We start from the raw sequence: 15,681 nt of genomic DNA, 5'->3' as shown, positions 1-15,681 counted from the left end.
TGAACTGTCTCCCTAGGTCTCCTCATCCTTGAATGACATAAGTGTATATAAATATACAGTATCTAATAAAGCTCCTTTCAATGGTCTGAGAATTAAAGACTAGGATGCAAAGTTAAGGAAAATCTTTGTTTGTCTCAGTATCACTTTATAAAAATATCAGAATGTATATTTTTAGAAAATATCAAAATATAAAAGTGTTCCAGTGCTGGACCTCCCCACCACTTAGATAGCAGGGACATATATTGGGATGTTGGAAAAGTCATGACATATTTTTGCATAGAAAAACAGAAAAAATACTCCATGACTTTTCTTTTTTTTTTTTTTTTGGAGAGATTTTCACTGTAGGGCGCATGCGCTCGCCAGACAGACAGAGAGAGACATAGAGACAGAAAGCGAGAAATCCCCCCCCAGGGGGAATGGTCACGCCGCAATCCCTTCTCCTCCATTCTCCTCTCGGGATCTTGGGCACGCACGCACACGCGCCCGGCGTGAGTTTTAAGCCACCGGGTCCGGGACACGAACCGCGGTCGACTACGTGGGAGTCCAGCGACATAGCCATTACGCTAACTGCTGGTTCCCTCCATGACTTTTCTGACAACCTAATAAATCAAGTGGACACTATGGAAGGTTGTAAGTTGTCAAGAGGATTGGCCACTAGACAAAGAACTCCAATAATAAGAAATTAGGATATGCCATTAGGGATTGAGGTAAATGCTGGGGGTTATGAAAGGCTGAACTGGTATGGAATCTCCCCTATCAGGGCACCATACAATGTGGAGCCTCTGAAGATGCACCAAAGAACACGTGTGTCCTAGGAAAGGGTGAATGTTCAGTTGCCTGCAACACAGGCATTAGTTATCCAGCCAGAAATGAAAATCCTGTTGCTATACCTGCTGGGTTTCAACACTGGCCCAGCCATTAATTTATTAGTTATATGAGCTTAGGCAACTCTCTGAACTTCAGTTTCCTTCTGTAGAGATAATAAACTACCTATGTCATTGGGTTGAGGGGATTAAATAAACTCAATATGAATTTACATATATGTATACATATATCCTCCCACACATGAGGGGACTTCAAAAAGTTCATGGGGAAATGGAACTGATGTATGAGTTTGTTTTAGTGCAAAAAAAATATTGAAATCCATGCATGTTTTTTCTCATAATATGCACTTTCCACATACTTTTTGATTTTATATATATATATATATATGTATATATAAATCACATCACAGTGGCCTTGGAAATATACTTTGTAATTATTATTTTTTTTTGTCAGAGAAGTAACAACAATCAACAGAGAAAACACTACTAAGAAGACATTTGCCTCCTGCCCTGTAAATCTTCTCTTTACAGGGAAGGAGGGGAAGGAGGTACAATAACAGTGGACCATATTTCCTCTACTCTCTCTCCAAGTTCCTTGAATGAAAGACTGTTGGACAGTGAGGAGAGTGAAGCCAATGAGCTTTAAATTAGATATCTAGTTTTAAACTAGATCAGATTGTGATGTTTAATCTCTAAACATTACCTGGAAATTATGGAATTTACTTAAAAGCTTGCACAGGCTTTTCTTGCCAATGAGACTAGGAGATTCCAGGAAACATAATCCCTCAGTCCCCAATGGTTGGAGAAAAATAACGATTTTTTCCTGTGTACTTTTGAAGTTTAAATTGCTTATACACTGGTTACACATGTCATCTTAGATCTTTGCTACCTCTCTGGTTCCTATTTAGTGGTGATCAAAGCTGTTCTGCAATCTACAATGGACTTTAAAAGAAAAAAAATTACTTGCTACACATCAGAGTTTTAGCCATTAGTGAGCTGCAAAATGTTGTCACTCCCAGATGGGATGTTTTGCTTTGAGACAAGTCCACATTCTTCGAGCAGGGAGAAAAACAGGATTCCTTTGTGATAATTTTATGAATATGTTCAGAAATAAGAACCAACAGGAACCAGCAGTTAGTGTAATGGCTATGTCACTGGACTCCCATGTAGTTGACTGCAGTTCATGTACTGGACCTGGTGACTTAAAACTCACACTGGGCGCGTGTGCGTGCGTGCCCAAGATCCCGAGAGGAGAATGGAGGAGAAGGGATTGCAGCGTGGCCATCCCCCGGGGGGGTGACTTCTCGCTTTCTGTCTCTCTGTCTCTCTCTGTCTGGCGAGCGCACGTGCTCTATAGTAAAAATCTCTCAAAAAAAAAAAAAACTTAATAAATAAAAAAAAAAAAGAAGTAAGAACCAACAGACCGTGGAGTAAACATCATATGTCTAAGAGTTGACTTGCAGGACTTCAACTGCCAGAAAAGTCACTGGGCAACAGCTAAATCAACATCATAGATGTGACACCTATTTCCATTTTGGAAAAAAATTTTAAAATCTAGTAGGTTCCCTCTCTTTTGTTGTGACAGGCATACTGGGCTATGAAATTGCTGGTCTCTCTCTTATTGAGATAAATTGGGCTATAAGCCTGCCATTTTGATCGTCTAAGAGATATTGCCAACGCTATTTACAAAGTATAAACTAGAATTAAAATTTAGATTAATCTAAATGAGAGAGAGATCTGTAAGGGATACCTTAACCAATCAAATGACTGAAAGACAGGAAACAGGATGAACAGGGCTCTGTGTCATTGGAAAGGACAATCTACATGCCCCAAACCTCACGACACTTCTGTCATTATGTCAATAGAACAGATTAAGGGAGGATAGGAGACATCAGGAAATTCTACCAGAAAAAAAAAAATGGCATCTAATTTGGAGAAGTAGGGCAGACTCTAATAATAGCTCTGCCAGGACACCTATTGAAACACAATGGGGCTTAGGTTACATATACAGAGCAGCCCTCTTTTAAGATATGCAAGGAAGATTCAATAGTATAAAGATGAACCAGTGCCAAAGAGAATCCAGCCATGGTGCTTAGGAGATAATAAGCTGAGATAGAAAGTCTCTCCACTTACACCTTCTTTCCTGTTGGGAAAGGGGAGTGGTTAAGGAATGGGAAAGGACCCAAGAACTTTGCAGTTAAAGTGCTTTTATCTCAAAAGTAGATATTTAAAAATCCAAAACCTTTCCAGCTGTCACTGAGATGTTTAGGGTCTTTAAAATTACCTGGAAAAGTCAGTAAACTTTGACCCTCTTTTGATATACGTAACTACTCTAATACGAAAAAGCTGCCTGCCTGTAAAGGGACGCTTACCTTTTAGGCCTCTGCAGAACAGCTGGTAGCAATTTAGTGTGGCTACTGGCTGCTACTCATTTACTCTTTTCCTTTTTATTAAAAACAAAAACAAAATGCCTTTAATCAGTTAAAGTCAGATAAAGCCACCCTGTAATGCCAGGGGAGGGTGTCTGTTTTGTTGATAGAACACTCTTTACCAATAGTGGTGGAAGCACTGAATGGGAAAGCAAATCATGGCTCAGACTTTGGAGTGTTTCAAAAATTGTCTTCAATATGGGGGAAACAGGTGTGTAACTATCAGACATGCCATAAAGCATGAAACAAAGATTCAATTAGCTATATGATTATGAAAGAGTTTGAGGTTCTGTTTTCGTTTTTCTTTCTTTAATAGTGTGAAATATAAGCTCTTTTGAAATTGAAAAGAAAACTATGTTCCTTTGGGGAGGTGGGAGAGTTCAAGACTGCCACACCAGATTTCTCCGCACTGCCCAGTTTTGATGATGCTACATATATTCATTTAAGTTTTAAACGTAGTCATCCAAACTCCAGGCCATAAGGTCAGCTTAACAAAGAGGCATTGTAAAAGGTGAGGGTGTTGGTAGATGGGGAATGGTTTTCTGTTGAGGGTGGCTATGACCACAGACTCATCCCTAGGCCCTAAGTCTGGGTAAGCATAGACACAACTTTGGACTTCACTGTCTGATAATAGACCTGTTGGTGCCATTAAGAATGGGGAATGCTGGGACCAGTAGGTAGTACAGTGGTTAAAGTGCTAGACTCCTACATGGCTGATTGCAGTTTGAGTCCCCAACCTAGCAGCTTGCTTTCTCACTTTCCCTTTCTCTCTCTTACTGTCTTTCTTGGTCAAATTAAATAGTAATAATAATAGTAAAAATGCATGAAATGAAATAATTCTTTTAAAAAAAGATTGGGAAAAGCAAACACGTATTCCTCTCCTGAATCCCAGTGTCTATTTTGATGGTCTCTGGCTGTCCCAGGACAATGCTCATTACTGGGATCATGGGCGGCCTTGCGGGTCTCTGCCACAGAGCTGAGGGTTCTGATGACAGAGGAGGAATTTTGCCAAATACCCGGCATCCTACTGAGTTTAAACCGCAACTTGAGCCCTGCAGGGTTGTGACTGAAGGGGAAATGCAACTTCCTGGTTCATCGGGAGAGTTTCCAAGGTTTTTCTGACTCCTTTTGATGACCAACAGCAAATGTAAATGAGTCAGAAAGAAAGTATATCACATTTCTCAAACAAGGCATAAGCATTTGGGCAGACTCATGGAAGAGTTTGGAGGAAAATGAAGGCTGATCTCTATTTTTTTGTTGTCTTTCAAATACTAGAAATGTCATTAGACAGAACTGTGAGCACTAGACAAGCTTGGTCCATTTCTAGTTTTCCTGCTGAGATGAGTAAATAAACAGAAGGAGTAAAAGCTTCAAAGTTAAACAGGAGGAATGTGACAGAGGGGGCTGTTGACTACAGAACACTAGGGGTGGAGGATGGCTGAAATGAGAGACAACAGAGTTTGGGGTTATAGAAGCATTGCCAGAATGTCAATGGGAGGCACCATGTCTGACCTGAATGCTCTGGATCTCTGGCCAGGCTCACTGGGGGCCAAAGAAGAGAGGATCAAAAGCAGAAATGGAGAGTCCGTCCCATAGCAGTCTCTAAGTGCTCTGCTTTGGGAGCTGGATCCCACATGGCTGACTGTGGTTTGAATTCTGACCCTGGAAATGAAGGGCACATATGCATTTATACCCCCAAATACTGACAGGATGGAGAAATGGAAAAAAAGGAGGTGGGATAGTGGCTTGACCATGTGTCATTGGGGGAGTTTCTCTCTCTCTCTCTCTCTCTCTCTCTGGTGAGAATACATGCTCTCTGTCAATTTTTTTTTAAATGGCAGAAAAAGGGAATGCAGATGCCTCACGAAGTTTTGGGAGAGCTGGGAGACAAGACAATGATTTTTTTGAAATGATTTTGAATTATACTGCCTCCAAAGAATTTTTTTTCCCTTGAACTGGAGTGGTCTCTCTCCAGTGAATATTGGGTTAGGATTCATGTCAGGGTTGGGAAGCAGTTTCCTCGTTGAGTTTAAGGGTCCTTTCATAAAACATCAATCAGTTCTAATTGACATAACAGGTCACAGGGAGGAAGAGTCCCAGAATGGCTCAGAGATCTTATTTAATTGTACTGATGAGATACTCTCATTAGATCTGCCTGTGGACACTGTGGGAGGTGGTGCAATGTCAGACCTGTTTATTGGTGAGGCCCAACCACAACACTGATCAGGAATGGAACAAGAGAGTCTTGAAGCTTTCTATGAATTAAAAATATAATAAGTGTTATATCAAATCAACAATATTGATTTTCTAACTAATGGATGCTTCTGATTTATCGTATCCACTCTAAACTTTCAGTCTTTTCCTTTTTAATGTTTTTATCATGATTCTCATTTCTTTACTCTTCCCCAACATTGTGCAATACTAAGATTCTTCCGCCCACTGAGGTGTAGGTTAAACTGAATTAGAGTCATTTATTTTCTTGAATTTAAGTATTCATATGTAAATATGTTTTCTCTCTATACGCATACATGCTATATAAATACAGAGAGAATTTATATAAATATGTATTTATTTAACACTAAGTCTCAATCAAATAAAAAATACAAGACCATGAGACCAGAATAATCCCAGGTAATTCAAAGACATCAAACATTTTGAGCATTTTATTATCTTCTGGACCTTCTCATATTTTTATGTTTCATTTTGTTTATATATTATTTATTATAGACACTTTTCTCAAAATCTCAGAAACATTTTAACTCATTCATCTACCTCACTGCTCTATATTTAAGAGCTGGTACATCTTATTTCTTTCCCAGCAGGTTCCATGTATCTCTCCACTTCTCTACCAATTGCTGCTGCTGTTGCTCAGATCTTCTTTACTCATCTAGACTTCTGGAAGGGTCTCCTAACTGACTTCCATTCCTCCTCACCTCTCAATACCCCAACACCTATTAATTTGATAAAGGATCTATCTGACCACTTCACTTGTTTCCTCTAACAGAATTAAGTGTCTTAGTGTCCATGACAAAACATGTTAAACCTACTCAGGCTCCTCATAACAAGACTAGAACTCACATTTCCACCTTTCTTTCCACTTTCATCCCCCCTCCTGTCTCTGGCATGCTCTGTCCTTGCCAGCTGACTCCCTGCTTTCTGAATACACATCAGCCTATTCATTATCTTCTGTTTCTCTGTCCCAAGGAATCTCTTCAAGTCTCCCTCTCCTGTCCTGCTGCTGTACTTTGTGCTTCTGCATATGTGACCGACTAACCTCCCCTCTAGATCAAGAGTCCCTGGAAAGCAAAATCCTTTTTTTTTTCTTTTTTAGAGGGAGATTTTTCCTATAGGGTGCATGTGCTCACTGGAGAGACAGAGAGACAGGAAGTGAGAAATCAGCTTCCAGGGGGAATGACTACATTGCAGTCCCTTCTCGTCCATTCTCCTCTAGGAGTTTTGGGTGTGAACACATGCCCAGAGTGAGTTTTATGCTGCTAGGTCCAAGACTTGAACCACAGTCAACTACATGGGAGTCCAGCAACATAACCATTATACCATCTGCTGGTCCTGGCAGAAACCATTTTTAAATTTAGTGTTCATCCTTTACTTAAGACAAAGACCCACATCCAATGTATTCAATAAATACATGTAAAAGTGCATTCTAAAGGGCCAAGTGTTATGAAATAATAATAATGTTATGATCATTTGTTAAATTAAGTTGAATTCATTTGCCATTTTCTGGGATAAATATTTTCCCACTCATGGAAATGTTAGAATAACTATTGTGATGTCTCAAAACACTGTAGGCAGATATATGTATGGGGAATGAAGGTACAAAAGAGCTTTAATTTGAGAGCCTTCTGTTTCCTTCATGGGTGTGTCCTAGTGGGGCAGCTTTGTTCAATGCCCCCTATATATTCTCTGTGGCCTCTATTCGCCTCATACTAAAATACACAGACATTACTGGAAAGTTCCCCATCAGGAAAGATCAAAGAAGTAGCACTGAAATAAGAAACAGCAGCCTCTTTGGAGTTGGCCTTGGGCACAGATTCTACCATTACTAGCCTTTTGTGTTGGGCCAAGTACTTCTCTGGTGACCCTTGGGCAGTAGGCATGCTATGAATATAACAGGCCTGGCATTTCCTCATGTAGGAATTACTTCCATCTCTAGAAATTTCATACATGCTCTCAGAAGCCTTTGCGACATTTACATTTTAAAAATAAACCTTTATAGCTCAATACAAATATCATAGAAGTCCATGTGTCAGCCCTTTTCCTTGAAAACACTGGTAAATACTGTGGTTGCTAGTGAGAGCCAGGAAGGGGAAAGACCACAGGGTCATGTTCATAGGTAAACATGCCCACAAGAAATAGCCATGCAGAAACTGGCACACCATGTCAAATATCTGCCAGCTTACTCCTTGAGAGCCTTGGAAAGTTTGATTAACCCAGAGAAAGAAAGAAAAGAGAGGGAGGAAATAAAAGAAAGGAAAGAAAAGGAAAGAGGAAGAAAGAAAGAAGGGAAAAAGAAAGGGAGGGAGGGAGAAATGGAGGGAAGAAAAGAAAAAAGAGAAGGAAAGGAACTAGAAAGAGAAGGGAAGAAGGAAGAAAAAGAAGAAAAAAATAAGAAGGGAAGAAAAGAAAGGAAGGAAAGAAGAGAAAGAGACAGAAAGAAATGAACTTCTAGAAGCTGTTACCCATCACTTGGGCAAGTATATGAAGATTTATTTTTTGAGACCAATAATCAGTCAAAATTCATATCTAGGTTACCTCTGGAGTATCCCCATGAAGAAGAAAGTAACCCCAAGGGAACTGGAATGAGAGATAAAAAAGAGAGTCTCTCTCAATGCCAGATGTTGTGGAACAGAGCCAACTCATCTCCAGAAGTAATGTAAACACAAAGGACATCCTACCTGCTATACTGATGGTGGCCGCGGCCTTGGCCGTACTGAATTTCTCCCCATGCTTATTGGTAGCTATGCATGTGTAGAGTCCTGGCTTGGTGATAAACAGCTGCAATCTTGAATCAATCACTCTGTCTTTTACACTCTCTTGAATGGACCCTGAAGAAATCTGATCGAGGAAGAGAAAATAAAAGACAGAACTAGGTCAGGGATGTCCTTAATACAGAGTTATCAGAAGATTAGAAGGGAAAAGCATTAGGGTTACATGATTGAAAGGTATGTGGTAGATTGCAAAAACATTAAAAAAAATGTTTCCTCCCAATGCCAATGCCTTTGCAATGTGTCTGTAGCTCCTCCCACAAGAGGCAGTATCTTTCTCCACATTTTGAACCTAGATTAGCCTTGAGATGTGTTTTGGAGTAAACTCACAGAACCCTGTACAATTCTTGCACATTGAGGCTTGATTGTTTTTTGCTTTTGTAGTCTGTGGCCTCCTACAAACAAGTCAGAGCTAGCCTACTGGAGGATAAAACATACATGGCCCACCCCTCCTGCCCCAGGTTGGGAGCCAACAATAACCATGAGACATATGAATTTGGTTATTTTGGACCAACTAACACATAGGCAACCTGCCAATCACAGGACCAAGACCAGCCAAGATCAGGCAATCTTGCCCCAAATCAGGAAAAACCCCAGGTTGACCCACAGAATTATAAGCATTAATAAATGGTTATTGTTTTAAGCCTGAGCTTTGGGCTAGTTTGTGATATAACTAATGGAAGGTAAAAAAGATACTCTGTGTGAATTCTTCAAGCCATGTCCTCTACACTTGATGATAGAAACAGTCAAGTCTGAGGATTTAAAGACTTCTGGATTTCTTTACATAATACCTACTCAGTTCATAAATGCATTGCAGCTGGATGGTTATTAAGAAAAATGGTTGCTATTAAATATTCTTTGCACAGAATTGCTACAGTTTCCTGTGTCCACAGTGCTTGGACAGATCTGGTACTTGTCCCCCATCTCCCCAGTCACTCAAAGCCTGTCTTCTGCTGCGGAAGCTCACACCTCTTCCTAGTTGCCTGTCTTGAAGATCTTTCCCCCTTCACAGACTCTGAAACTACTGCCAACACTCAGAGGCTCCACCAACTGCCAGCTTTGTGCCTTTTAAGTCTACCCATTGCGTGTCTTACAACTTTGACCACAATAATGTGGCTTTGAAGAAAGCTCCCAAAGACTTCCTTCATCAATCTCCCAATGTGAGGAAACACGTGGAGAAACTGAGAAAGCTGCAGAACCAATGAGGTTGCTGTACCTTCCTCTAGGATATCAAGAAACCAGACTGTGAGGACTCAGGGAGCAGGCTGGATGCAATAGAGTGTGCATTGCACTTGAGAAAAACTCATCAGTCACTACTCTGATTGCAAAGTGGTCTTTAACAAAACAACCCCCCATTTGAGTGCCTTCATTGAAATTCATTATTTGAATGAGCAGATGAAATCCATAAGGAACTAGGTGACAACCTAACCAACTTGCACAAGATGGAACCTCCTAAGTCTGGCATGGCAAAGTATGTCTTTGATAAGCACACTTTGGATGACAGTGACAATGAAACCTAAGCCTTAGACCAACTTCGCCATATCTACAGGGTGACTTTGGGGAAGCCACTAAGGCAGTACATGCATGTTGGGGTTTTCTGTAAGTTGTACCAAAAAACACACTCAAGTTCTTTAATTTGCACCATTCTTTCAACTAAAGAAATCTGGAACCACCACACCCCCCCTTGAAAAAAAAGAAAATTAGTAAAGACAGACTAGTTGTCTTTCTCTGAGGTATGGCCTATATAAAGCTGTACTATTTAAGCCAGGAAATCAAATGTCTTTGGAGAGCTGGAGTATCAATACAGTATTAGCACATAACTGACAGGTTAATTTATATAAGTGCTTATTTATTAGTCACCATTCTAAGCTGAAGACAGTCGCCTCACACATTCTATTGGGTTGTAGAATTAGAATGTATACCCTTGACTGACACCAAAGCCTATGCTTTTTTTTAAGCCTGTGTTTTAATCATTGCGTTAACTTTTCCTAGTCCAAGAAGAGAGAATAGTCATTAGAAAACAAGAGCTGTAGGAACAAGAGCCTTAACAAACCAACCAACCATTAACAAAATGAATGTCTGACAAATGCCATTGTTAAGATGAGACAGTTTTAAAATGTGCTTTTTTCTCCACTGTTTTTTTAAATTTTTTTTATTTTTGGAGAGTTTTTTGCTATAGGGCGCATGCGCTCATCAGACAGACAGAGAGAGACAGAGAGACAGAAAGTGAGAAATCACCCCCCCAGGGGGGATGGCCATGCCACAATCCCTTCTCCTCTGTTCTCCTTTCGGGATCTTGGGCACGCACGCACATGCACAGATGTGAGTTTTAAGCCTCCGGGTCCGGGACGCGAACCACAGTTGACTACATGGGAGTCCAGCGACATAGCCATTACGCAAACTGCTGGTCCATCCACTGTTATTTTTTAAAGTGTTATTCTGTCTTTTCAATAATTATTGTTTGATTATATTACTATTTAAATGAGGGAAAAATCAATGCTAGCCTGAAGGAAATTTGAGTGGAATGACAATTAAGAAATCAGCCCATGGTATACCTTGACCTTATGTGAGGAAATGGAGGTGGGTAACATGATGACTTGAGCTTGGCTGCCTTGAAAGATATTAGGGCGCATGCGCTCATCAGACAGACAGAGAGAGACAGAGAGACAGAAAGTGAGAAATCACCCCCCCAGGGGGGATGGCCATGCCACAATCCCTTCTCCTCTGTTCTCCTTTCGGGATCTTGGGCACGCACGCACATGCACAGATGTGAGTTTTAAGCCTCCGGGTCCGGGACGCGAACCACAGTTGACTACATGGGAGTCCAGCGACATAGCCATTACGCAAACTGCTGGTCCATCCACTGTTATTTTTTAAAGTGTTATTCTGTCTTTTCAATAATTATTGTTTGATTATATTACTATTTAAATGAGGGAAAAATCAATGCTAGCCTGAAGGAAATTTGAGTGGAATGACAATTAAGAAATCAGCCCATGGTATACCTTGACCTTATGTGAGGAAATGGAGGTGGGTAACATGATGACTTGAGCTTGGCTGCCTTGAAAGATATTCCTCTGTCCAGTTGACTAGCAGGGAGGAGGGAAGCCCTGAGATGAGACCAGCTTGCTTCCTAATGACCAAGTGGTTGACTATCCCTGGCACCAAGCTCTCTATTTTAAGAAAACTGGTTGTGAAGACAAGTCTGTCTCTGACACACAATATACATATACTGTACTACTTAAGCCAAAAAATCAAATGTCCTTGAAGAGTCAGAATATCAATGTAATATTAGCATGTAATTTGTAAGGGTAATTTATGTAAGTACTTATTTATTAGTCAACCTTATTTTGACTCTAACGTAAAAGCAACAGCTTAGCACATTCTCCTAGGTTGTAGTTAGAATTTATATCCTAGTTTGTCTGACAATTATACCCTAGTTTGTAGCAATTAGGCAATGAAAGTTTGCCCAAATAGCTTCTTTGTCTTTTCATTCTCTCTCTTCACTATCATTCTTAACCCTTATGATAAAAACTGCCTTATGTGAGTATTGATTTACCTTAACCGGGAAAACTTCCCAGGTCAGATCAAGTATTGTGGCATTTTCCCCAGACAGACAGCTTGGACTCTATGAGAAATGGACAAAGTAGAGAGAAAAAAATCCTTCAGAGACATATACTCAGTTGGGAATTCAAGTGGAATTAATCATTTTTATATTTATCAGAAATATAATGTCTTAGGGATATGGATGGCCAAGTTAGATGGAAAATGGAAAGAACTCAACTATTTGACCATTGTATTCCCTGAATTTTAATACATGGCAACAATGAATAATAATGATAAAGAAAAGGCTAAAAACTATAAACTGCTATGCTCAATCAATATGTTTTATGCTATTTTGTATTGTATATTTTGTTTATAAATACAAGGGGCTTCAGAAGTTTATGAGAAAAGGGAAGTAAAGTACTAGCTTATTTTGGTACAAAAATTTTTTAATCCATGCATGGTTTTTTCATAATGTACATTTTCATGAACTTTTTGAAGACCCTGTATATAGCTGTTTTCCAATTTATATGACTGAAATGCATAGAGCAGTTGTTTTTCTCCTTTGCGGAGTTCATTCCCTCTTTCAAGGATGGGACTTTCTAATACCTTGGAGACCAGAGAAACAAGTAATCCCTTGAATGCTGCCTGAACTCCCACTATTTTCATGTTCACACCTAAGAAAGTCATTTCTAAACACCTCCTTGAGGTCACTGAAAACATCCTTAGGAGGAACAGAAAGCAAGTTTTAAACTGCCTGACTTCTCCTCTCTTGGACTTCATCCAGGGGTTGAACTAGTTCAGCCAAGAGTCCAGAAAGTTATGAAGCTCATTGCATGATTATGCTGTGGCTCCTAAATGCTTTTCCTCCTATTTTCAGAGGCTGCGCTGGATTCAGTTTGTGACTCATGCACAGCAGGCCTTGTTAGTCATAGTTTGAATTTGTTTTTCTTTCTTCATGGATTATCCTGACTAACAGTTTAGTATTATTGATGATCTAAAAATACAAACAACCTTTTGCCCTCCATTTTGATCTTTTTGCCCCTCAGGTTTTAAAGATCAAATGGATGAGTTCAGATTTTTTTTTTTTATTTGCCAGAGGGAATTAACCCTCAGTTGGGTGTGGTCACACCACAATCCTTTCTCCACCATTTCTCCATCCTTCCACGATTTTGTGCATGCACTCATATGTGCCTGATGTATTTTCAAGCCACCTGGGGCTGGGATTCGAAATGCACTGGTTAACCACTAGGCTATGGGGCCAGCCTTACTGTGAGCTTGTGTCAAGGTACACCCAAGGAAAACAGAGTGCTTCACTGATGTGACTATATCTGGTATTTACAGTAAATACATTATTTTCTCTAAGTCACTTATGCCTATTGACCACAGGGAGTTGGGTAAACAGCTTCTGCTCTGGGTGTGGTGTTTTGTCTTTCTGAGTTAGTGAAGATCATGTGAGGAGATGTATATGTTAATTTGCTTGACTGCAGTAATCATTTCATTGTGTACTGCATATCAAAATACGTTGTACACCTTAAATATGAACCATAAAATTAATGATAAAATAAATTTTTTAGAAAGAGGAAGTAGAATAGGAAGTTGTATCAAATATGCATAATAATTCACGCGTAGGTGATTGTGTGTTAAGACTCTTTGAAGGTGGTAAAGCAGCATAGACCTGTGGGATACCTTTTTCTTTTTTTTAAAATTTGCCAGAGGCATATGTACTTGATGGGAGAAACAAGAAGGAAAAGCCAGAGAGCACCCCTCATGGGAATAGCCTTACCTTCTCCATTTCTCCTTTTGAGATCTTGGACACACACCCAATGTGTTTCTCAGGTCTCTGGGTCTGGGACTCAGACTGCATAGCTGGCCATGCAGGATCCAGCTGCCTTAACCAGCAGGCCATGGGCTGGCCTAACTTGTGGAATACTTTTTTATGTTCCATTAAGACCTTAATAATGGTATTTTGAGAGAATCTACCCCCATCTGTGGTCAACCTAGTAACTTCATGATTTGACTGTAGCATCGGAAGAACTCTAAAAGGTATTCTGGCCTCAATGGCCCTATCTTGTAGTTTCAGCTGACTGGGAACACCTTGTGGAACTGTGAGGGTGGGACAAGAGTGGTCTGTGTTTCTAGGATTATAATGTCTGTCTACGCATCATAGAAAAAGTGTTAGCAGACAGAGACATTTTCATATTGCTTCTAATTCACATAGCCATGATATTGACCTCTTTCAATTGTGCTGCTGAATTATTCCACATAAAACCTGTTATATGTAATTATTTTGATTTACACAATTAGTTAGATGAAATGGCTCCCAAAGCTCATGTGCTTTTAACCAAAAATACTGCCTCTTGAAAATCTACATCAAATATAGATGAACATTTCTATAAGAAAATTCAACAAAATAATCTTCAACAGAGCTGGTTTAGCTATTTATTTTACAAAATTCTAACAAATTAAAATGATTAAACTTTTAGAATATTCTAGAAACTGTATTTATTAGACAAAGCAACAGAAATATGCTGTTTTTCTACATTTTACAGTTGAATGCCAAAATAACAGAAACATTACTGGGATAATTTTAAACAAATCTGGTTATAAAAATGCAAGGAATTTTCATTTTAAACAGTAGCTCTGCTCTATCCACACCAAACATCTATTTCTTATATTGTGAAACTAAAAGTAGTGCCACTCACTCTAGAGTTCATCTGTGATTACAACTTTCCATGAAAAATGAATGGTATTTCCAAAAGAAGAAGGCAAAATATCTCTTAATCACTTTGGGACTTGTTCTTGACATTCTCCTGCTCTTTGGCTCTAACTGTTCAGGGTTTTAGTTTACTGGAACATTCACAGAGGGGGAGGAAAGGAGCATTCACTGGTGGTTGTACTTGTATTATGAAGTTAATTCACAAACTTGCAGTTCATAGTGGCAAAAAGCCAACACTGCAACAATTTAAAGATATTAATTGTCCTTATTTGCAATTCTAGACTTGAGCAATATTTAATTTCATAAAATAGAGAAAGTGTTCCAAGGACTTGAGCCGTTGTTGTTGTTTGTTATGTTTATTTTTATGGTAGTTCATGATAGAGAGTGCATGTGTGCACACATACACAAGACAGAGAGACAGAGAAAGAGAAGCATTCTCCACAGGATCTAGTCACACCATGATCTCCTTCCTCCAGCCCTCCAATGTCATTGGAATCTTGGGCATGTGCACATAAGTCTAGTGTGTTTCAGGTCAACTAAGGTGGGAGATCCAAACCCATAGCCAGCCATGTGGCTTCCATAGAGAAAAGGGCTGAAGAAGAAAGAATAAACAGAACAAAAGCAGACTGGTCCTTTCAAAGTTACTTTTCTTGTAAGGTAGGACACCATGAGACAAAACAATAGGAAAATAACTAGCTAATATCAGGCTCCTTCTTTTGTATAAGGATGAAAACAGAGGGACCTTTATCATCATGCTGACTAAAACTGGCTTGTTTGATTTCTCTGAAGGTCAGATAACAATTTAGCTTTGGTTTAGTGCCACAGAGACAAGAGTGACTCCATTTTGATTTTTAGTCTAAGTCCTGTTAGGGCCTAATACAGGAGCTTTGTCAAAAATGATGTCCTCCTATAATTTTTATCTAAAAGTGGAGAGTCACAGTTCAACGTGTTTTAATTCTGTGCCAGCATCTCCCAGATCTGTGTTACTCTTCATTCAGTCTGCCAAAAGTGATATCTGAGCTGTGGGATCCTTCACATTCTCCTCAATGGACATTTTGGTTTGCTACTGTTACATTTGTAAATGCCTGAAGTTGCCTCCATTTCCTGTGATTTGCATCAGTGTGGGCAAAGTCATCTCTATTTCCTTTTGGACCTAGATAATATTA

The 15,681-nt window shown here is 39.5% G+C and overlaps 1 protein-coding gene across 6 annotated transcripts in view; it reads right to left on the bottom strand.

The window, feature by feature from the left end:
• The window catches only part of MUSK (muscle associated receptor tyrosine kinase), a 118,813-nt gene that overhangs the window by 37,494 nt on the left and 65,638 nt on the right, over positions 1 to 15,681 (bottom strand). For all 6 annotated transcript variants that reach the window (XM_006142720.2, XM_006142718.2, XM_006142722.2 and 3 more), the window contains one exon: positions 8,167 to 8,326. In XM_006142720.2, coding sequence (XP_006142782.1) covers positions 8,167 to 8,326 — 160 coding nt within the window. The remainder of the gene's footprint in view (positions 1 to 8,166; positions 8,327 to 15,681) is intronic.

The sequence above is a fragment of the Tupaia chinensis genome, unplaced genomic scaffold, assembly GCF_000334495.1.
Source record: "Tupaia chinensis unplaced genomic scaffold, TupChi_1.0 Scaffold000081_1, whole genome shotgun sequence".
Classification (NCBI taxonomy): Eukaryota; Metazoa; Chordata; class Mammalia; order Scandentia; family Tupaiidae; genus Tupaia; species Tupaia belangeri.
This window is presented reverse-complemented; position numbering and strand designations above follow the sequence as displayed.